Source organism: Nerophis lumbriciformis, linkage group LG32 (assembly GCF_033978685.3).
Source record: "Nerophis lumbriciformis linkage group LG32, RoL_Nlum_v2.1, whole genome shotgun sequence".
In the NCBI taxonomy this organism is placed as follows: domain Eukaryota; kingdom Metazoa; phylum Chordata; class Actinopteri; order Syngnathiformes; family Syngnathidae; genus Nerophis; species Nerophis lumbriciformis.
The window spans coordinates 6,978,033-7,003,032 of NC_084579.2; the positions used below are offsets into that span (position 1 = coordinate 6,978,033).

Sequence of the window (25,000 nt, forward strand, 5' to 3'; positions counted from 1 at the left end):
TTACAGAATAAACATGTCAATCAACCCATATGATTTTTGCTGTAATATTTTTGTTTTGAAAAGTCACTGTGACTGATAGAAAAGTGATGGTTTTAGCAACATTTTAACCTGTCTGAATGCTAATAATCATTTTGCGTCGGGGGCGAAGCCTGAACCCCCCACCAGGACTTTGTCCTGGACCTACCGGGGCCTGCGGCCCCTGGACCCTGGCGACTAGGTTTTTCTGATTTCAAAAGTTGGCAGGTATGAATGTTTATGGTGGCCATTAAGTGTAACAATATTTAAACTAGTTATTCTTTTTTTTTTTTTTTTTTTTTTTAACTTGTTTGATTTCAATAATGTGACCAGTAGGGCTGGGCAATTTGGTCAAAACTGTATCACGATTAGAGATGTCCGATAATATCAGACTGCCGATATTATCAGCCGATAAATGCTTTAAAATGTAATATCGGTTTCAAAAAGTAAAATGTATGACTTTTTAAAACGTCGGTGCACGGACGTAGGGAGAAGTACACTGCCTTTGCGTGTCGGCCCAATCACATAATATCTACGGCTTTTCACACACAAGTGAATGCAAGACATATTTGGTCAACAGCCATACAGGTCACACTTAGGGTGGCCGTATAAACAACTTTAACACTGTTACAAATGTGAACCCACACCAAACAAGAATGACAAAACGCATTTCGGGAGAACATCCGCACCGTAACACAACAGAACAAATACCCAGAAGCCCTTGCAGCACTAACTCTTCCGGGACGATACAATATACACCGCCCCGCCCACCTCAACCTCCTCATGCTCTCTCAGGGAGAGCATGTCCTAAATTCCAAGCTGCTGTTTTGAGGCATGTTAAAAAAAAAAAATGCACTTTGTGATTTCAATAATAAATATGGCAGTGTCATGTTGGCATTTTTTTCCATAACTTGAGTTGATTTATTTTGGAAAACCTTGTTACATTGTTTAATGCATCCAGCGGGGCATCACAACAAAATTAGGCATAATAATGTGTTAATTCCATGACTGTATATATCGGTATCGGTTGATATCGGAATCAGTAATTAAGAGTTGGACAATATCGGATATCGTCAAAAAAGCCATTATCGGACATCTTTACACACATAAATACACATTCATACTTACATATATGTGTGTGTGTGTATATATATATATATATATATGTATGTATATGTATATATATATATATATATATATATGCATACACGCCCCGCCCACCTCAACCTCCTCATGCTCTCTGAGGGAGAGCATGTCCTAAATTCCAAGCTGCTGTTTTGAGGCATGTTAAAAAAAAAAAAATGCACTTTGTGACTTCAATAATAAATATGGCAGTGCCATGTTGGCATTTTTTTCCATAACTTGAGTTGATTTATTTTGGAAAACCTTGTTACATTGTTTAATGCATCCAGCGGGGCATCACAACAAAATTTGGCATAATAATGTGTTAATTCCACCACTGTATATATATATATATATCGGAATCAGTAATTAAGAGTTGGACAATATCGGATATCGGCAAAAAAGCCATTATCGGACATCTCTAATCACGATATAAGTGTTTTGTATAGGTCGATATCGATTATTGGTATTGTTTATGACTTATTGAAAATAAAGACCAGGGGAGAAAAAAAAAAGTATAAACCATTTTTATTTAAAATATAATCCCCTCAAGTATCAATTGCATAATTTACACACCGCATTAGTCTATCGGTTTTTAAAAAAGTGCCATACTGTCGAAGTGACTTTTTTCCTGTTTTTTGTGCTTATTTGCACTCATTTTTACTTCCTCTTAATCATGAATCGACAACAAGATGGCGCAACCAAACGTCATAGTTGAAACTGCTCCCTAATTGGCTGTTAGCGTGTCACTCCCACTGATCAGCATCTCTTTCTGCAGTGCTTGATGACAAGTGCCTTTGTCATCCAACCAACCTTGCTTTGCAACTTTTCTTCCCACGAAAAAGGAAACTATATGCACTGATCGCTTCATCGCTTTCTGTTGATATCGTTTAATCGCCCAGCCATATTCAATAGCACAAAATAACTAAAAAAGACAAACTACTATTTTCTATAAGTGTGTAAATGTGATGTAAAGTGATATACAAATAGAGTATTTACTATTATAAATAGTTCAGTTTTTCCCCTAAATGTCCTTCTGTGTCCAGGGACTAAATTAATTTAAAAATAAATATCTATACTTCTTGAAGGACTTATGTATTTAGCGTAGTGATTAGCATGTCCCTCCTGGCTTGCCTCGTCCTCCAGTGATGATGCCAAGAAATATAGTGTATATGCCACTAACGAGATGATTAAAGGGGAACATTATCACAATTTCAGAAGGGTTAAAACCATTAAAAATCAGTTCCCAGTGGCTTATTATATTTTTCGACGTTTTTTTCAAAATTTTACCCATCACGCAATATCCCTAAAAAAAAGCTTCAAAGTGCCTGATTTTAACCATCGTTATATACACCCGTCCATTTTCCTGTGACGTCACATAGTGAAGCCAACACAAACAAACATGGCGGAAAGAACGGCAAGCTATAGCGACATTAGCTCGGATTCAGACTCGGATTTCAGCGGTTTAAGCGATTCAACAGATTACGCATGTATTGAAACGGATGGTTGTAGTGTGGAGGCAGGTAGCGAAAACGAAATTGAAGAAGAAACTGAAGCTATTGAGCCATATCGGTTTGAACCGTATGCAAGCGAAACCGACAAACGACACGGGAGAAAGCGAGGACGAATTCGGCGATCGCCTTCTAACCAACGATTGGTATGTGTTTGTTTGGCATTAAAGGAAACTAACAACTATGAACTAGGTTTACAGCATATGAAATACATTTGGCAACAACATGCACTTTGAGAGTGCAGACAGCCCAGTTTTCATCAATTAATATATTCTGTAGACATACCCTCATCCGCGCTCTTTTCCTGAAAGCTGATCTGTCCAGTTTTGGAGTTGATGTCAGCAGACCAGGGAAGCTAGGGTCGATAGGGGGTTTAGCTCGCTCGTCTGCGGGAACAAACTGCCGCCCTTGCTTGCCGTGCTAGCGAGGGTCCTTTGTCCCTGAATTGCTCACACACTCCGGCAGATTCAATGGGGGTCTGGCGGCAGATTTCTTTGACTTTATGGTTGGAAATGCATCTGCTTTGAGTGTCGCAGGATATCCACACATTCTTGCCATCTCTGTCGTAGCATAGCTTTCGTCGGTAAAGTGTGCGGAACAAACGTCCAATTTCTTGCCACTTTGGCATCTTTGGGCCACTGGTGCAACTTGAATCCGTCCCCGTTCGTGTTGTTACACCCTCCGACAACACACCGACGAGGCATGATGTCTCCAAGGTACGGAAAACAGTCGAAAAAACGGAAAATAACAGAGCTGATTTGACTCGGTGTTTGAGAAAATGGCGGATTGCTTCCCGATGCTCCGAGAGCGAATAATAGAAAGGCGTTTAATACGCCAAAATTCACCCATTTAGAGTTCGGAAATCGGTTAAAAAAATATATGGTCTTTTTTTCTGCAACATCAAGGTATATATTGACACTTACATAGGTCTGGTGATAATGTTCCCCTTTAAGTTAAGTAATATAAATCTCAGAGGTGGCCATTAATCAGCATGGGGCGTTTCACATACTTTTTCTCAGCCGGCACATCCCGAGAATGAAGTTTTCCCCCAAGTGACAATTCAGAATGTCCCCATGTTGTATGTGCTGCCTACTAGAGGAAGGCGGCACTCGCTGCCCGTGTTTTTAAAAACCTGCATTTTTCTTTTCTTCTCCTGCATTCGCGTGGTCTTGTGTGTCTGTGGCGGTCCTTCGTCCAGTGCTGGGATTCGACAATCTACCTTGGTGGGGGACCCTGCTCATCTCACTGGGCTGTGCACTGCTGACGGCCATCGTGGTTTGGTTCATAGTCTGCCCTCATCTGAAGAAGAAGATCCAACGTAAGTTTTTTTCATGTTCACTTTTGTGTGTGTGTGTGTGTGTGTGTGTGTGTGTGTGTGTGTGTGTGTGTGTGTGTGTAATAGTGTCGTTGAACACAAGACAAGAATGACTGTGTGCTTGCTATTTTTATCTATTTTATGTATTTTTATGCATGTTTTTAAGTGTTATTATGAATTTGCACTAAATTAGTTTTGCTTACAATTTAGTTGGGGGGGGGGGGGGGGGGGGGGGTGATGTGTGAGGGAGCAGGGTTGGGGTGGGGGCAGGGTTTGGTGGTAGCAGGAGTGTATAATGTAGCCCGGAAGAGTTAGGGCTGCATGGGATTCTGGGTATTTGTTCTGTTGTGTTTATGTTGTGTTACGGTGCAGATGTTCTCCCGAAATTTGTTTGTCATTCTTGTTTTGTGTGGGTTCACAGTGTGGCGCATTATTAGTAAGAGTGTTAAAGTTTTATTTTTTATACCGCCACCGTCAGTGTAACCTGTGTGGTTGTTGAGTAAGTATGCCTTGCTGTTGCATACGTGAGTAAGCGGAAGCCCCATACAATGTATGGCTACGTACGACGTGTGTAAGGTGAAGATGTAAATTGTATAACAAGTGTTGGACTGGCACGCTGTTAATGCAGATTGTAGAGGGCGCCAAATGTTGTACCATCATGGCACGCCCTTATTATAGCCGTAAGGGTGAAAATCGGTGAATATTAATCCCGGGAGTTTGCTGCGAGAGGCACTGAAATCCGGATGTCTCACGGGAAAATTGGGGGGTTCAGCAAGTAAGCTGCTGAGCCGCATCAGAGTGATCAAAGAGCCGCATGCAGCTCCGGAGCCACGGGTTGCCGACCCCTGTCCTAGTCTCTTATGTGAATGAGATAAATAATATTATGTGATATTTTACGGTAATGTGTTAATAATTTCACACAAAAGTCGCTCCAGAGTAAAAGTCTATGCTATGAAAAAAAACTGCAACTTATAATCGGAAAAATACGGTATTTCCCCTTTTTTTTTTTAAGTACCGTATTTTTCGGAGCATAAGTCGCACCGGCCGAAAATGCATAATAAAGAAGGAAAAAAACATATATAAGTCGCACTGGAGTATAAGTCGCATTTTTTGGGGAAATGTATTTGATAAAAGCCAACAGCAAGAATAGACATTTGAAAGGCAATTTAAAATAAATAAAGAATAGTGAACAACAGGCTGAATAAGTGTACGTTATATGAGGCATAAATAACCAACTGGTATGTTAACGTAACATATTATGGTAAGAGTCATTCAAATAACTATAACATATAGAACATGCTATACGTTTACCAAACAATCTGTCACTCCTAATCGCTAAATCCCATGAAATCTTATACGTCTAGTCCAGGGGTCGGCAACCCGCGGCTCCGGAGCCGCATGCGGCTCTTTGATCACTCTGATGCGGCTCAGCAGCTTACTTGCTGAACCCCCCAATTTTCCCGTGAGACTTCCGGATTTCAGTGCCTCTCGCAGAAGACTCCCGGGATTAATATTCACCAATTTTCACCCTGCGTGCCATGATAGTACAACATTTGGCGCCCTCTACAATCTGTATTAACAGCGTGCCAGCCCAACACTTGTTATACAATATACATCTTCTGCTTGCACACGTACGTGACAGCAAGGCATACTTGGTCAACAGCCACACAGGTTACACTGACTGTGACCATATAAAACAACTTTAACACTCTTACTAATAATGCGCCACACTTTGAACCAAAACCAAACAAGAATGACAAACACATTTCGGGAGAACATCTGCACCTTAACACAACAGAACAAATGGGTTGTACTTGTATAGCGCTTTTCTACCTTCAAGGTACTCAAAGCGCTTTGACACTACTTCCACATTTACCCATTCACACACACATTCACACACTGATGGAGGGAGCTGCCATGCAAGGCGCTAACCAGCACCCATCAGGAGCAAGGGAGAAGTGTCTTGCTCAGGACACAACGGACATGACGAGGTTGGTACTAGGTGGGGATTGAACCAGGGACCCTCGGGTCGCGCACGGCCATTCTTCCACTGCGCCACGCCGTCCCTACACTCAAACACCCAGAATCCCATGCAGCCCTGACTCTTCCGGGCTACATTATACACCCCTGCTACCACCAAACCCCGCCCCCACCCCAAGCCTGCTCCCTCACACATCAACCCCCACCCCCCCTCTCTGTGCGTCGGTTGAGGTGGGCGGGGTTTGGTAGCGGGGGTGTATAATGTAGCCCGGAAGAGTTAGGGCTGCATGGGATTCTGGGTATTTGTCCTGTTGTGTTTATGTTGTGTTACGGTGCAGATGTTCTCCCGAAATGTGTTTGTCATTCTTGTTTGGTGTGGGTTCACAGTGTGGCGCATTATTAGTAAGAGTGTTAAAGTTTTTTTTATACCGCGGCCGTCAGTGTAACCTGTGTGGTTGTTGACCAAGTATGCCTTGCTGTCACCTACGTGAGCAAGCGGAAGCCCCATTCAACATGTGGCTGATCAGGCACGCTGGTTGTAGTGGGCGCTATATGCTGTACCATCACGGCACGCATGACGCTGACAACCGCTATTCGTTCAAAACCCGCGTGCCGCACCAGCTTAAAAATTCCATAAAAAGGTGTGGGCATCGTGTCTGAGACCCCTGGTTTATACATAGCACAAAGCAAAAAAAAAAACTTTGTATGCAGTGTTATTTCATTTAAAATTTAAAAAATGTTTGCGGCTCCCATTGTTTTCTATCATTTGTGAAACTGGTCAAAATGGCTCTTTGACTGGTAAAGGTTGCCGACCCCTGGTCTAGTCTCTTATGTGAATGAGATAAATAATATTATTTGATATTTTACGCTAATGTGTTAATAATTTCACACATAAGTCGCTCCTGAGTATAAGTCGCACCCCCGGCCAAACTATGGAAAAAAAACCTGCGACTTATAGTCCGAAAAATACGGCACATAACTCCACATGTGTTCATTCATATTTTTGATTTGACAATCTACAATGTAAAGAAAACCCATTGAATGAGAATGCATGTCCAAACGTTTGGCCTGTACTGTACATTATATTATACAAAATACTATTTGGGTGACAGCAATCCGCTAATTGGCCTTTTAACATGCCCGTCTAAAAGAAGTCCTGGTTGACTCAAAGGCGTTGACACGACATTTGCAGGAGTGTGCGTGTGAGGCGATAGACCTGCTGGTCACTGACCGCCACAGCTCCGGTCGTGACCGGTTGGGATGATGCAATGTGGCCAACTGGTCTGAACGCTCCACGGATTATCTCTCTCACACACACACACACATGAATAAAGAAAGAATGTTAGGAGTCTGCTTCACCTTGACTCCACAAACGTAACGAGTTTGTGTTCAAAGTCTCTTATCTATTTCGTTTGATCCTTCATTTCCCTCCCCTGAAAGACACTCTTGGAAGCTCCTGGCACTTGTAGCTTTTTGTGTGTGTGTTGGGATGTGGGCCAAGCATTTTCTCACTGCTTCCTTCTCTTCTAGGAGACATGAAGTCTTCCAGCCCCTCAGAGAGCCCCCTGATGAAGGAGACCGAGGCTCACTCTCCCATCCTGAAGCAGACCAGCAATGAGGCGTCCGCCCTTGCAACGCCGCCTGTCAATCAGAGCCCAGCAGCTCAGCCCGCTGCAGACGAGCGCCGCGTGGCGTTTGACATCGGAGACTGTGAGGACGGCGACGTGGTCAAAGAGCGGCGTGTGGCGTTCGACATCGGAGAGTCGGATGAAACGGACGAGAGCAGTACAAACGATGGTAAGTTAATTCTTAGTTTTTTTCAGAGATGTCCGATAATGGCTTTTTTGCCGATATTTTCTAACTCTTAATTACCGATTCTGATATCAACCGATACCGATATATACAGTCGTGGAATTAACACATTATTATGCCTAATTTTGTTGTGATGCCCCGCTGGATGCATTAAACCAGGGGTGCTCATTATGTCGATCGCGAGCTACCGGTGGATCTCGGAGGGTGTGTCAGTCGATCACCAGCCAGGCATTAAAAAAAATAGTCCTAAAAATGAGCGATCATAAATCTTCACTATGACGTCACTTTCGTCACTTGATTGACATTCACGGCACCCGAGGGTCTTCTGAGATGACGCTGGCTGCTGCCAGCTCATTAAAATTACCGACTGGAAGGCGAGAAACACTTTATTTCAACAGACTCTGGCGCCGTACCTGTCGTCAAAACTCCAAAGACCGACTGCACAGTTGCACAATACGCTACTTCATCCTGCCTGCGCTACCAAAATAAGAGTCTCAGAAAGCTGGCGTGCACAAGCTAGCAAGCTACGGAGTTTGCCGACAATGTATTTCTTGTAAAGTGTATACAAAGGAGTACGGAAGCTGGACAAATAAGATGCCAAAAACCAACCACTTTCATGTGGTATTGGACAGAAAGGAGGACTTTTTTTTCTCCTCCATTCGAAAATGCGGACCTTATCAGCACTACTGTCTGATTCCTATCAATGCAAGTCATCAGAATCAGGTCATACACCAACTTATATTCTTGTCTTCATGAAAGAAAGGAATCTATATGTGTTAAACATGCTTGTATTATCTCTAAACACTTTTAACTTATTAACAATATTAACTATGTGTTAAACATGCTTGTATTATCTTTAAACACCTTTAACTTATTACCAATATTAACTAAAAGTGTTAAACATGCTTGTATTATCTTTAAACACTTCTAACTTGTTAACAATATTAACTGTGTTAAACATTCTTGTATTATCATTAAACACCTTTAATTTATTAACTATGTGTTAAACATGCTTGCATTATCACTAAACATCTTTAACTTGTTAACAATATTAACTATGTGTTAAACATGTTTGCATTATCTTTAAACACCTTTAACTTAACAATATTAACTATATGTATTAAACAAACTTGTATTTTCATTAAACACCTTTAATTTATTAACAATATTAACTATACGTGTTAAACATGATTGTATTATCATTAAACACCTTTAACTTGTTAACAAAAACATATGTTTCATAAATAAGTAAATATAAGTTATATATATGAATGAGGTAGATCCCCACGACTTGATCAATTGAAAAGTAGCTTACCTGCAGAAAAAGTGTGAGCACCCCTGCATTAAACAATGTAACAAGGTTTTCCAAAATAAATCATCTCAAGTTATGGAAAAAAAATGCCAACATGGCACTGCCATATTTATTATTGAAGTCACAAAGTGCATTATTTTTTTTAACATGCCTCAAAACAGCAGCTTGGAATTTGGGACATGCTCTCCCTGAGAGAGATTGAGGTGGCCGGGGTTGAGTTTTAGGAGGTAGCGGGGGGGTGTATATTGTAGCGTCCAGGAAGAGTTCGTGCTGCAAGGGGTTCTGGGTATTTGTTCTGTTGTGTTACGGTGCGGATGTTCTCCCGAAATGTGTTTGTCATTCTTGTTTGGTGTGGGTTCACAGTGTGGCGCATATTTGTAACAGTGTTAAAGTTGTTTATACGGCCACCCTCAGTGTGACCTGTATGGCTGTTGACCAAGTATGTCTTGCATTCACTTATGTGTGTGAAAAGCCGTAGATATTATTACGCAATGGAAGTGCCTTTAAGGTTTATTGGCGCTCTGTACTTCTCCCTACGTCCGTGTACACAGCGGCGTTTTAAAATGTCATAAAATTTACTTTTCGAAACCGATACCGATAATTTCCGATATCACATTTTAAAGCATATATCGGCAGTCCGATAATATCGGACATCTCTAGTTTTTTTAACTAGGTGGACCGTCCTCATTTTGACTATTTTTTTCCCCCCTGTAGTTCCCAAACAAGTCCAGTCCAACAATCACATAAACCAAGCCCAGTTCAACCAGCGGCCCCCACAGATGCCAAGTAACGGCTACAGCCAGTACCACACGGTCCACAAGGACTCCGGCCTCTACAAGGACCTCCTGCACAAGCTCCACCTGGCCAAGGTGGGCGACTGCATGGGCGAGGGCGGCGACCGGCCAATCAGGCGCAACAACAGCTACACCTCCTACACCATGGCCATCATCGGCATGCACGCCGACTTCAGGCACAAAGACGGCGACCCCCAGGAAGGCGAGAAGAGCGGCCCCGGCGGCCAGGACAGGAAGCGCGTGCGCATGGACAGCTACACCAGCTACTGCAACGCCGTGGCCGAGCACGGTGCACCCGAAGGCGTCGGGGAGGGCGATGTGACGCTGGACATGGGGAAGGAGGACGCCCACAGCACCCAGAGCTCTCTGGACGAGGACGGCCTCGAAGCGGACAAACCCGAAGTCTCCATGCTCTTCCAGTTCCTGCAAATTCTCACCGCCTGCTTCGGATCCTTCGCTCACGGAGGAAACGACGTCAGGTATGCAGATATGTCACATGTCTTTACCCCTCCCCTGTGGATTGTGCTCTAAATACTTAACATGTAAGATATTACTTAATAACTTAGACATTTTCTTTAATGTATTTTTTTTTAAAATTTTGTGTACCAAATGTGGTTATTGAGCAAAAACCCCAAGGTACAATACGTCTTTTTCTAGAACAGTGTGAGAAATGTCAAGTTAATACGAATTACCTACTCAGTGGCCTAGTGGTGAGAGCAGGGGTGCTCACACTTTTTCTGCAGGCGAGCTACTTTTCAATTGATCAAGTCGTGGGGATCTACCTCATTCATATATATAATTTATATTTACATATTTATGAAATATATGTTTTTGTTAACAAGTTAAAGGTGTTTAATGATAATGCAAGCATGTTTAACACATATAGTTAATATTGTTAATAAGTTAAAGGTGTTTAAAGATAATACAGGCATGTTTAACACATATAGATTCCTTTCTTTCATGAAGACAAGAATATAAGTTGGTGTATTACCTGATTCTGATGACTTGCATTGATTGGAATCAGACAATGGTGATGATAACGTCCGCATTTTCGAATGGAGGAGAAAAAGTCCTCCTTTCTGTCCAATACCACATGAAAGTGGTTGGTTTTTGGCATCTTATTTGTCCAGCTTCCGTACTCCTTTGTATACACTTTACAAGAAATACATTGTCGGCAAACTCCGTAGCTTGCTAGCTTGTGCACGCCAGCTTTCTGAGACTCGTTTTGTTAGCGCAACTGTGCAGTCGGTCTTTGGAGTTTTGACGACAGGTACGGCGCCAGAGTCTGTTGAAATAAAGTGTTTCTCGCCTTCCAGTCGGTAATTTTAATGAGCTGGCAGCAGCCAGCGTCATCTCAGAAGACCCTCGGGTGCCGTGAATGTCAATCAAGTGACGAAAGTGACGTCATAGTGAAGATTTATGATCGCTCATTTTTAGGACTATTTTTTTAATGCCTGGCTGGTGATCGACTGACACACCCTCCGCGATCGACGTAATGAGCACCCCTGGTCTATTCTATGCGCCTTATAATGCGGTGCGCCTTATATATGAACAAAGTTTTAAAATAGGCCATTCATTGAAGGTGCGCCGTATAATCCGGTGCGCCTTATAGTGCGGAAAATACAGTACCAGGTAGTTAATAACTTAGACATTTTTTTTTACATTTTGTGCACCAAATTTGGTGGTTATTGAGCAAAAACCCCAAGGTACAATACGTCTTTTTGTAGAACAGTGTGAGAAATTTCAAGTTAATACGAATTACCTACACAGTGGCCTAGTGGTTAGAGTGTCCGCCCTGAGATCGGTAGGTCGTGAGTTCAAACCCCGGCAAAGACTATAAAAATGGGAGCCATTACCTCCCTGCTTGGCACTCAGCATCAAGGGTTGGAATTTGGGGTTAAATCACCAAAAATGATTCCCGGGTTCGGCCACCGCTCACTGCTCCCCAGGGGGTGAACAAGGGTTTGGGTCAAATTCAGAGAATAATTTCGCCACATCTAGTGTGTGTGTGACAATCATTGGTACTTTAACTTTATTATGGGGTTGCACAGAGCTACCATGTGGTTTATTCGTTGGGAAAATAGTAGCTCTGCCAACCCAGCAGGACCAGGATGTTCAACTACCAGTAAATTGTTTTAGGGGTCACATTGCCAAGGACTGGAGGTGTGCCAGGAGTTCTTATTACTCTTATTTTGTATATTCCGGGGAACCAGCGTCCTCGACAGTAGATATTCAGATTTTTGTCGATTTTTATTATATTCACAGGATTGATTGAGACTTTTATTAGTAGATTGCACAGTACAGTACATATTCCGTACAATTGACCACTAAATGGTAACACCCCAATAAGTTTTTCGACTTGTTTAAGTCGGGGTCCACGTTAATCAATTCATGGTAAGGTAGGATATCTGACAGCACTCCGAGTGTTTTTAGAAATCTGCTGCAAAAATGGGAGTCTCACAAGTTTTTTGAACTAAACTCCTCGGCCACCAGTTTAATATCCTAAATCGGGGATGCCCATTACGTTGATTAGATTTTTATTAAGGATCCTCCATTAGCTGGTTGCCACAACAACCCACTAGTCTTCCTGTGGTCCACAAACTCAATACAATTACAAGTAAAAGCATATAATTATAACTACACAATACAGGAAAAAAATAAAAGCATCAATAAGAAAACAAGCAAACAATTTACAGTCACATAATTATAATTACCATATAAATATAACTACACAATATAAAACCAAACAAAATCATCAACAAGCAAACTAATTTGAAGACTCAGATAAAATCTTACTTTCTTTTTAAAAACCTGTTTACTTTCAATGCCGGTGAGAGTTTGAGGCAGGTCATTCCAGAGCGATACAGATCTATAAATAAAAGATTTCCGCAAAGCAAGTTGATGGCGAGCTGCCAGGCGATGGCGGAGGGTGTGTCAGTCGATCGCCAGCCAGGCATTAAAAAAATAGACTTATAAATGAGCGATAATCAATCTTCACCAAGACGTCACTTGATTGACATTCACAGCACCCGAGGGTCTTGTGAGATGACGCTGGCTGCTGCCAGATCATTATTAAAGGGGAACATTATCACAATTTCAGAATGGTTAAAAACAGTTCCCAGTGGCTTATTTTATTTTCTACGTTTTTTTCAAAATTTTACCCATCACGCAATATCCTTTAAAAAAAAGCTTCAAAGTGCCTGATTTTAACCATCGTTATATACACACCCGTCCATTTTCCTGTGACGTCACATAGTGAAGCCAACACAAACAAACATGGCGGAAAGAACAGCAAGCTATAGCGACATTAGCTCGGATTCAGACTCGGATTTCAGCGGCTTAAGCGATTCAACAGATTACGCATGTATTGAAACGGATGGTTGTAGTGTGGAGGCAGGTAGCGAAAACGAAATTGAAGAAGAAACTGAAGCTATTGAGCCATATCGGTTTGAACCGTATGCAAGCGAAACCAACGAAAACGACACGACAGCCAGCGACACGGGAGAAAGCGAGGACGAATTCGGCGATCGCCTTCTAACCAACGATTGGTATGTGTTTGTTTGGCATTAAAGGAAACTAACAACTATGAACTAGGTTTACAGCATATGAAATACATTTGGCAACAACATGCACTTTGAGAGTGCAGACAGCCCAATTTTCATCAATTAATATATTCTGTAGACATACCCTCATCCGCTCTCTTTTCCTGAAAGCTGATCTGTCCAGTCCAGTTGGAAATGCATCTGCTTTGAGTGTCGCAGGATATCCACACTTTCTTGCCATCTCTGTCGTAGCATAGCTTTCGTCGGTAAAGTGTGCGGAACAAACGTCCAATTTCTTGCCACTTTCGCATCTTTGGGCCACTGGTGCAACTTGAATCCGTCCCTGTTCGTGTTGTTACACCCTCCGACAACACACCGACGAGGCATGATGTCTCCAAGGTACGGAAAACAGTCGAAAAAACGGAAAATAACAGAGCTGATTTGACTCGGTGTTTGAGAAAATGGCGGATTGCTTCCCGATGGGACGTCACGTTGTGACGTCATCGCTCCGAGAGCGAATATTAGAAAGGCGTTTAATTCGCCAAAATTCACCCATTTAGAGTTCGGAAATCGGTTAAAAAAATATATGGTCTTTTTTCTGCAACATCAAGGTATATATTGACGCTTACATAGGTCTGGTGATAATGTTCCCCTTTAAGAAAAAATGACCGACAGGAAGGCAAGAAACACTTTTTATGTCAAAACTCTAAAGACCAACTGCACAGTTCCTGTCTTCACAATAAAAGCCCTGCTTCATCCTGCCTGCGCTAACAAAATAAGAGTCTCAGAAAGCTGGCAAGCTACGGAGTTTACCGCCAATGTATTCCTTGTAAAGTGTATAAAAAGGAGTATGGAAGCTGGACAAATAAGATGGCAAAAACCAACCACTTTCATGTGGTATTGGACAGAAAAGAGGACTTTTGTATCCTCCATTTTGAAAATGTGGAAATTATCATCACTACTTTCTGATTCCAATCAATGCAAGTCATCAGAATCAGGTCATACACAAACTTATATTCTTGTCTTCATGAAAGAAAGGAATCTACCGTATTTTTCGGACTAAGTCGCAGTTTTTTTCAAAGTTTGGCCGGGGGTGCGACTTATACTCAGGAGTGACTTATGTGTGAAATTAACACATTACCGTAAAATATCAAATATTATTTAGCGATTAGGAGTGACAGATTGTTTGGTAAACGTATAGCATGTTCTATATGTTATAGTTATTTGAATGACTCTTACCATAATATGTTACGTTAACATACCAGTTGGTTATTTATGCCTCATATAACGTACACTTATTCAGCCTGTTGTTCACTATTCTTTATTTATTTTAAATTGCCTTTCAAATGTCTATTCTTGGTGTTGGCTTTTATCAAATAAATGTCCCCAAAAAATGCGACTTATATATGTTTTTTTCCTTCTTTATTATGCATTTTCGGCTGGTGCTACTTATACTCCGGAGCGACTTATAGTCCGAAAAATACGATATATGTGATTAAACATGCTTGTATTATCATTAAACACCTTTTAACTTGTCAACAAAAACCTCTCTTTCATAAATAAATCAATACTAATGAGGTAGATCCCCTCCACTTGGTCAATAGAAAAGTAGCTGGCCTGCAGAAAAAGTGTGGGCACCACTGTCCTATCAATCAATGTTTATTTATATAGCCCTAAATCACAAGTGTCTCAAAGGGCTGCACAAGCCACAACGACATCCTCGGTACAAAGCCCACATAAGGGCAAGGAAAAACTCACCCCAGTGGGACGTCGATGTGAACGACTATGAGAAACCTTGGAGAGGACCGCATATGTGGGTAACCCTCCCCCCTCTAGGGGAGACCGAATGCAATTGGATGTCGAGTGGGTCTGTCCTAAATGATGGGGGGGGAAAGGACCTAAAACAGAACCTTGAGGAACGCCACTTGTATGATCAATAGGCTTGCAACTAACAACTAATTTTATAATTGATTAATCTGTCGATTATTACTCCGATGAATCGATTAATAATCGGATAAAATAGACAAACTACATTTCTATCCTTTCCAGTATTTTATTGAGAAAAAAAACAGCACCATACTTATTTTGATTGTCAGCTGTTTGTAAATGTTGCAGTTTAAAAATAAAGGTTTATAAAAAAAAGTAGCCTCTGCACATAGCATAGATCCAACGAATCGATGACTAAATTAATCGGCAACTATTTTTATAATCGATTTAATCGATTAGTTGTTGCAGCCCTAATGACCACTGACTGCATGTGAGGTAAACAGGCTACAGCAGTTGCATAAATAACACTATGGAAAAAATGTGTAACTGCCAATAAAAAGGACTTAAAGGGGTGCTTTGAGGAGCGCCTTAGTTATGTAAATCACAAATTTGGACTCCCGTGTTCCATGTTTGCTAGCAAGGTTAAAATGTCAATGCAAGCATCTGCCAGTGTTAATATCGGTCCAAGTTCGTCTTCACAACAGAAGCTCTCTCGTGTTTTAGGAATTAGCTGCAAATATGTTATGAACAGATGGCCAGTTCATACCTGCCAACTACTCCGGTTTTCCCGTAATTAGTACGGTTTTCATCAACCTATTCCGGTTTACGGTTGCAGTGATTAAAAAATACGGTTTTTCATTAATTAAAAAAAATTAATTCTTTAAAAAGTTTTATTCACGAAATCGCGTAACAACAATGACAATCGACACTGCTTCCCGTAACTTCCTATCCAGCCATTCCGAATGCCATGCGCGAGGCTATTTATAGCACCGCTGCCAAGCACGAGGCACCTGTTGCCATTGTTTCCAAACGAGCGAACGATCATGGAATCAGCCGGAGAAAAATCGCAAACGAGTCTTAAACCGAAAAGAAAACTGCAGTCATTCCGTGAAGAATATTCAAAAGCCTATCCGGGAATAATTATCCGTTCCAAAAAGGGTGAAAACTACGCGAATTGCACCTTGTGCAGACAAGATTTTTCGATCGGACACGGAGGAATTAGCGATGTAAAAGACCACGTTGGGACAAAAAAACACAAGTCTAATGCCGATGACCAGGAAGATGTGATGTGCTGCATTTACAACTGTCTTGATTGCTAAAATTCATTTTCATTAATTCTTCAATTCTTTTGAAAGGCTTACAGAAAACTGCAATTGAATTGTAGTTCCATGCTAATGATGCTATTGAATTACATTTTAATGAAGTAAACTTATAAAGTTACCATATCATGTTTGCAGTATGATCAATCTGATAGGATGAATTTGGATTTTAGCCACAAAAAGGTAATGACACTAATGTTATCTATTGGAATTGTTTAGTACTGTTATACTGTTAAAAGTGTTTATACTATTTATGCTTTCAAGTCCAAGTTGAAGAAATCTTGTTAAATGTTGACAGCATAACTACCAAAATACAGAAGTATGTCCTTAATATTTTTGCAGTGCTATTTCTGTTGAAAAGTTCAAATGATTACATTAGAGATGTGATGTGCCACTTTTCAAGTGTCTGATGGCTTCAATTAATTTTCATTCATTTTTCATAATTTGAATTCTTTTGAAAGGCTTACAAAAAAACTACATTTGAATTGTAATTCCATGCTATTGACAGGACTATTAATTTTAATGAAGTTAGCTTACCATGTTTACAGTATGATAATTGTGATAGAAATGTGAATTTTAGGCACAGAACATTTTTTACAATTGAACAAGGCAGTAGATTATACAAGCTTGGACAGAAAGTTAATAATGACACCAATTTTTTTTTTTTAATGGAATTGTTTAGTACTGTTTTACCATTTGTTTACTGTAAAAAGTGTTTATACTGTTTATACTTTCAATTAACAAATTGAAGTTTTGTGAAAGGTTGACAGGATAACTGGCATTAACTGTCAAAATAATTTCAAACTATTGAAGTTAGCTTACAGAATAAACATGTCAATCAACCCATATGATTTTTGCTGTAATATTTTTGTTTTGAAAAGTCACTGTGACTGATAGAAAAGTGATGGTTTTAGCAACATTTTAACCTGTCTGAATGCTAATTATCATTTTGCGTCGGGGGGGCGAAGCCTGAACCCCCCCACCAGGACTTTGTCCTGGACCTACCGGGGCCTGCAACCCCTGGACCCTGGCTACTAGGTTTTTCTGATTTCAAAAGTTGGCAGGTATGCCAGTTGCATATAGCCCTGCTACCGCCTGAGTGTTTGCATTTTGTTTGTGCAGTAACGCCATTGGACCGTTGGTGGCGCTATGGCTGGTTTACAACAGCGGTAGCGTGGACTCCAATGAACAGACGCCCACTTGGCTGCTGCTCTACGGAGGTGTGGGCATCTGCATGGGTCTGTGGGTGTGGGGGCGCAGAGTGATCCAGACCATGGGCAGGGACCTCACTCCCATCACCCCCTCAAGGTACACACCCATGTTACTCACTTATACACACACATTACTCACACACACGCCAGACTTGGCACTGACCTCAGCCTTGTTTTTGCTTGCCCTGCAGTGGTTTCAGCATCGAGTTGGCCTCGGCTCTGACTGTGGTGGTTGCGTCTAACATCGGCCTGCCGGTCTCCACCACCCACTGCAAGGTAGGCCCCGTGATGTCCAACAGGAAGTGCGCCAGACGTTAAGTCTTAGAAACGTACCAGTCATTGACCCGCAGACGGTTTGCAGGTGGGCTCGGTGGTGGCCGTGGGCTGGCTGCGCTCCAAGAAGGCGGTGGACTGGCGTCTGTTCCGCAACATCTTCATGGCGTGGTTCGTGACCGTGCCCATCTCGGGCCTGATCAGCGCCGCCATCATGGCCATCTTCATCTACGGCATCATATGAGGCCTGCACACACGCCCCCAGCACGGGGAGGGGAGAAGACAACCGCTCCATGCGCACCCAGAGAAGAGTGGAGTTGGGTGGGGTTAATATTTATCGCTTACCTCAAGCCCACGACTTTTACAAAAGAAAAAAAAAATGTGATGGGACCTTTTTGGAATGTCGTCATGTAAATGTTTCATTTGGGCCTCCCGTTACTTTTCTTCTGACTTCTTCTCATTCTGAGTCTAAAGGCTTACTTGTTCTAATACAAGCTCCTTTTTTTATTTTGCTGTAACATCTTTTTGTTTGAAAGGAAATCCGTTAGAAAAAGAACAAAATGCAGTATTAGACTTAAATGTACTATTGTCCACTACACTTAGGGATAGAAACAGTATTTATACACAACCATGACACCATATATTGGATCAACAAGTAAAAAAAAAAAACGGATTTGGCTCTTTTAGGCACTATAACAAACATCAGTGCAGATATCAGACTGAATAAATGTTACTTGACCTTTTAAAAAAATGATGTGAATGTGCTGAACTCCTGTTTAAACTTGAGCGTGTCGTCAATGTGGTTTCAGCCTCCTGCTGAGTTCACCTCATCGCTGCAAGGGTCCTTCCCGCAGGATGTTGACTGGTTTGCTTCTTTCGTTTCTTGGCTTTCCGCCACCTCGCAGGTGAATAAATAAGCCAGCAGGTCTGCTGAGTGTGTGTGTTTGGAGTAGAAGTGTTGCAGAAGTAAACGACATATCACACCTGTAGACGATGTAGCTGCCTTAACTTTTATTTGCCCTTTAGGTACCAAAGAATAGTTTTTTTTAATTTTATTTTTTAATACAAATGCATAACACAAAAATTCAATAAAAACTGAAAAAAAAACACCATTGTTGCCTGTTTTGTTTTAAATATTTGTTCTTAATGTACATTTGTGTTAACAGGACTAAAATATCTGTACATTTGTATGGCTATTTGACAGAACAAATATATAAATGTCTGCATTGGACATTCATCCATCTTCTTCCGCTTATCCGAGGTCGGGTCGCGGGGGCAGCAGCCTAAGCAGGGAAGCCCAGACTTCCCTCTCCCCAGCCACTTCGTCCAGCTCTTCCTGTGGGACCCCGAGGCGTTCCCAGGCCAGCCGGGAGACATGGTCTTCCCAACGTGTCCTGGGTCTTCCCCGCGGCCTCCTACCGGTCGGACGTGCCCTAAACACCTCCCGAGGGAGGCGTTCGGGTGGCATCCTGACCAGATGCCCGAACCACCTCATCTGGCTCCTCTCGATGTGGAGGAGCAGCGGCTTTACTTTGAGCTCCCCCCGGATGACAGAGCTTCTCACCCTATCTCTAAGGGAGAGCCCCGCCACTCGGCGGAGGAAACTCATTTCGGCCGCCTGTACCCGTGATCTTGTCCTTTCGGTCATAACCCAAAGCTCATGACCATAGGTGAGGATGGGAACGTAGATCGACCGGTAAATTGAGAGCTTTGCCTTCCGGCTCAGCTCCTTCTTCACCACAACGGATCGATACAGCGTCCGCATTACTGAAGATGCCGCACCGATCCGCCTGTCGATCTCACGATCCACTCTTCCCTCACTCGTGAACAAGACTCCGAGGTACTTGAACTCCTCCACTTGGGGCAAGTTCTCCACCCTTTTCCGGGCGAGAACCATGGACTGGGACTTGGAGGTGCTGATTCTCATCCCAGTCGCTTCACACTCGGCTGCGAACCGACCCAGTGAGAGCTGAAGATCCTGGCCAGATGAAGCCATCAGGACCACATCATCTGCAAAAAGCAGAGACCTAATCCCGCAGCCACCAAACCAGATCCCCTCAACGCCTTGACTGCGCCTAGAAATTCTGTCCATAAAAGTTATGAACAGAATGGGTGACAAAGGGCAGCCTTGGCGGAGTTCAACCCTCACTGGAAACGTGTCCGACTTACTACCGGCAATGCGGACTAAGCTCTGACACTGATCATACAGGGAGCGGACTGCCACAATCAGACAGTCCGATACCCCGTACTCTCTGAGCACTCCCCACAGGACTTCCCGAGAGACACGGTCGAATGCCTTCTCCAAGTCCACAAAACACATGTAGACTGGTTGGGCAAACTCCCATGCACCCTCAAGGACCCTGCCGAGAGTATAGAGCTGGTCCACAGTTCCACGACCAGGACGAAAACCACACTGTTCCTCCTGAATCCGAGGTTGGACTATCCGGCGTAGCCTCCTCTCCAGTACACCTGAATAGACCTTACCGGGAAGGCTGAGGAGTGTGATCCCACGATAGTTAGAACACACCCTCCGGTTCCCCTTCTTAAAGAGAGGAAACACCACCCCGGTCTGCCAATCCAGAGGTCCCGCCCCCGATGTCCACGCGATGCTGCAGAGTCTTGTCAACCAAGACAGCCCCACAGCATCCAGAGCCTTAAGGATTGGACATTCATGCTTTGTAATATGTTTGCCATAAATGAATTATAACTGATCAAATTGTGATATACTTAGTTTGCATACAAGTCTGGTGGTAAAAACTGAAATCTAAGTAAGTTTAAATATCTTTAAGGGTGATATTTGCTTATTTTCTGTCTAATAAGAATTCTTCTCATTAAGCAGATTTTATGTTAGTGTTTTACTTTTAAGAGTTTTGGTCCTAAATGATCTCAGTAAGATATTACAGCTTGTTGCTGAGATGTTATGACCTATATTGAGTAAAACATGCTTGAAACTAGAATATCAACTGATGCAAAGCTGTGTCAACACTCAAAACCTACTCAGTGGCCTAGTGGTTAGAGTGTCCGCCCTGAGATCGGTAGGTTGTGAGTTCAAACCCCGGCCGAGTCATACCAAAGACTATAAAAATGGGACCCATTACCTCCCTGCTTGGCACTCAGCATCAAGGGTTGGAATTGGGGGTTAAATCACCAAAATGATTCCCGGGCGCGGCCACCGCTGCTGCCCACTGCTCCCCTCACCTCCCAGGGGGTGATCAAGGGTGATGGGTCAAATGCAGAGAATAATCTCGCCACACCTAGTGTGTGTGTGACAATCATTGGTACTTTAACTTTAACTTTAAAAGTATAAAACTACTTTTTTAAAGTAATAATTTCTTATTTCAAGCATAAAAAAAATCATGATGCCGAGCGCATATCACATTTAGTATGACAGTCATATTGAGTAAAAAAAAATAACTTGTGTCTTTACAAACCTTACAAAAAAATATATATATTAGTAAAACTCACAAAGGCACATTTCTCCAGGCATTATTAGCCATTTAGCATGTGTGGTTTAGGAGTTATGTTTAAATAACTGTCATATTGCGTGTGGCAGTTATACTGTCATGAGTAAAACATAATTTTTGAGTGGCACTAGCATTTACTTAATTTAAGAATATTTTTCAACATATTGAGCAAAAAGGTCTCTTTTTTTCTAGCAAGAAAAGTGTACTTGTTATTAGTGAGAATATACTTATTTTAAGGTATTTTTGGGGTTCATTGAGGTTAGCTAATTTTACTTGTTTTGGAAAATCTTGACAAGCCAAATTTTCTTGTTCTATTGGCAGATCATTTTGCTTAAGTTGGTAGAGTGGCTGTGCCAGCAATCGGAGGGTTGCTGGTTACTGGGGTTCAATCCCCACCTTCTACCATCCTAGTCACGTCCGTTGTGTCCTTGGGCAAGACACTTCACCCTTGCTCCTGATGGGTGCTGGTTAGCGCCTTGCATGGCAGCTCCCGCCATCAGTGTGTGAATGTGTGTGTGAATGGGTAAATGTGGAAATATTGTCAAAGCGCTTTGAGTACCTTGAAGGTAGAAAAGCGCTATACAAGTATAACCCATTTATCATTTATTTATTTATAAATAAAATACCCCTCATTTTTGTAATTTTTTGTTTTGTTTTTGAACACTGACTTTATGCAGTGTGAATAGCTCATATTTGTGTTTGCCTGAATGAGCACATTTAATTAAAAGGGGGACATATGTGCCAACAAAACCGTGAATAAACCCGCAGCACCAGTATTCACGACACTTGATAAGTGGACCACTTGCCTTTAATTAACAATCCTTCCATAATATTGATTTGCAGCGGTGTTCTGCCATGTTGTCGCTCCACTTGTGTTTTCTCACTGAAGCACATCTAGGGAGGAAAAAAACCAAGACAAAAGCAGTCAAATTCCCAGATTTTCAACCGTTTTTGAGCCAAGGCATGTTTTTTGCGTTGACAAAATGCGGACGCACACCACCAGCAGAAATCATTCAACAACAAAACTCAGTTGACAGTAAAAAGTCGTTGTCGCAATTGTTGGATACGACTTTAAAGCATAACCAAGCATGCATCACTATAGCTCTTGTCTCAAAGTAGGTGTACTGTCACCACCTGTCACATCACCATACTTGCCAACCTTGAGACCTCCGATTTCGGGAGGTGGGGGGGTGGTTAAGATATATATATATATAAGAAATACTTGACTTTCAGTGAATTCTAGCTATATATATATATATATATATATATATATATATATATATATATATATATATATATATATATATATATATATATATATATATATATATATATATAAAAATAAATAAATAAAAAAAAGAAATACTTGAATTTCAGTGTTCATTTATTTACACATTTACACACACATAACACTCATCTACTCATTGTTGAGTTAAGGGTTGAATTGTCCATCCTAGTTCTATTCTCTGTCACTATTTCAGAACACACACATTATACAAATATACATTATAAAAATCAATAAGAAAACGGGAGCTCTAATTTGGGAGTCTGAATTAGGATCAGAAGTTCCTATATAAACATTGCGCACTCACGTCGCCTTTTTGTATTGATTACTGCAGCTGTGCACTGGATTCATTCACAAATACAAACTACAACTCACAAACACTTTAGAGTTAGGCTCCACCATCAGAATGTGTACTTAAACTTATAAAGATCACATGGATATTATTCAGTGAGTTGATTCACCAAAACTAACCTGTTATACAGGAGGAAAAAGCACACAGGACGTTTCAATTGTTTACAGACTGGTCGCGCTCATCAGAATGACAAGACACTTCCGGTCTGCAGGTGATAGCATTCAATTGGGAAGAAACGCCCTACTGCCCCCTACTGACCAATGTGAATACTGATAAATGTGTAATGACAGCTCCAAAAACAAATTCAAACCACAAAATAAAATAAATAAATCAACACAAAAATGTGACACATTATGGGTGGGTCACATATGCATGTACAGTAGATGGCAGTATTGTCCTGTTTAAAAGTGTCACAACATTGCGGTTTACGGCAGACGAACTGCTTTACGGTAGACGAAAACTTGACTGCTGTTGTTGTGTTGTTACCGCGCTGGGAGGACGTTAATGAAACTGCCTAACAATAAACCCACATAAGAAACCAAGAACTCGCCCTCGATCATTAGCTGTTTATATGGCGGGAAAGCGGACGTGAGAACAGGCTGTCAACACGTCACTCAGGTCCGCATGGAGCTGGAGGGGGCGTGGCCTCCAGCTCCGCCTGAATTTCGGGAGATTTTCGGGAGAAAATTTGTCCCGGGAGGTTTTCGGGAGAGGCGCTGAATTTCGGGAGTCTCCCGGAAAATCCGGGAGGGTTGGCAAGTATGCACATCATACCCTGACTTATTTGGAGTTTTTTTTGCTGTTTTCCTGTGGTTCCTGTGTTCCTGTGTTTTCCACAGGTTTTCCTGTGGTTCCTGCTGGTTTCCTGTGTTTTAGTTCTTGTCTTGCGCTCCAATTTTGGTGGCTTTTTCTCTTTGTTTTTGCTATTTTCCTGTAGCAGTTTCAGGTCTTCCTTTGAGCGATATTTCCCGCATCTACTTTGTTTTTATCCTTCTTCGTGGGGACATTGTCGATTGTCAGTAAGTCTTTGCTGTCGTCCAGCATTCTGTTTTTGTTTACTTTGTAGCCAGTACAGTTTAAGTTTTGTTCTGCATAGCCTTCCCTAAGCTTTAATGCATTTTCTTAAGGGCACTCACCTTTTGTTTATTTTTGGTTTAAGCATTAGACACCTTTTTACCTGCACACTGCCTCCCGCTGTTTCCGACATCTACAAAGCAATTAGCTACCGGCTGCCACCTACTGATATGGAAGAGTATTACACGGTTACTCTGCCGAGCTCTAGACAGCACCGACACTCAACAACAACACATCATTTGCAGACTATAATTACTGCTTTGCAAAAAATATTTTAACCCAAATAGGTGAAATTAGATCATCTCGTCTAATTCACTTTCAGTATTGTTCCTTTAAAATGCGACGGTTTCCTGGTATGTGGTTTTTTATCTTCTATATGGAATGAGTGTGGAAGAAATAAAAATAGAAAGGGTCTAAATGGAGAAGGCTAAATACCAAAGGAAGGTGCTGTCCTGGATTTGTGTCCTACATTTAACAAGGAGGCCAGTCTGCTTTTGTCCAAATAAACACCAAAGATTTTGGTCATCTGTTTACTTCTCCAAAGAGCCTTTTTTGTGTCATCGTCTTGTAAAAAGGCCACTGGTGCGGTTTGTGTAAGTGTTGTGTTGTCAGCCAAGGCTTATAAAAGACCAGTTTTATGTCTTTCAGACACGCTGACTAGTGTGGACGTGTGCCAGTTTTTTAAAGGTTCCTTATTGCATAACTTATTGTGCACACACACACATACTGGTTATCATCTGATATGGGGACCTAGTTTTTGATCATGACTTGTGGGGACCAGCCTTTCTACAGGTTGTGGAGGCATAAAAAAATGGTGTAAAATGTCCACTGCCCAGTTAGCTCATACACGTC

At 41.8% G+C, this 25,000-nt stretch overlaps 1 protein-coding gene across 1 annotated transcript in view; it reads left to right on the forward strand.

Moving 5' to 3' along the window:
- The window catches only part of slc20a1b (solute carrier family 20 member 1b), a 33,025-nt gene extending 13,942 nt beyond the window's left edge, over positions 1 to 19,083 (forward strand). The window contains exons 6-11 of the mRNA XM_061927258.2: positions 3,847 to 3,966; positions 7,474 to 7,740; positions 9,782 to 10,340; positions 17,612 to 17,797; positions 17,892 to 17,976; positions 18,062 to 19,083. Coding sequence (XP_061783242.1) covers positions 3,847 to 3,966; positions 7,474 to 7,740; positions 9,782 to 10,340; positions 17,612 to 17,797; positions 17,892 to 17,976; positions 18,062 to 18,217 — 1,373 coding nt within the window. The 3' untranslated portion in view covers positions 18,218 to 19,083. The remainder of the gene's footprint in view (positions 1 to 3,846; positions 3,967 to 7,473; positions 7,741 to 9,781; positions 10,341 to 17,611; positions 17,798 to 17,891; positions 17,977 to 18,061) is intronic.
- Positions 19,084 to 25,000: the final 5,917 nt, after the last annotated feature.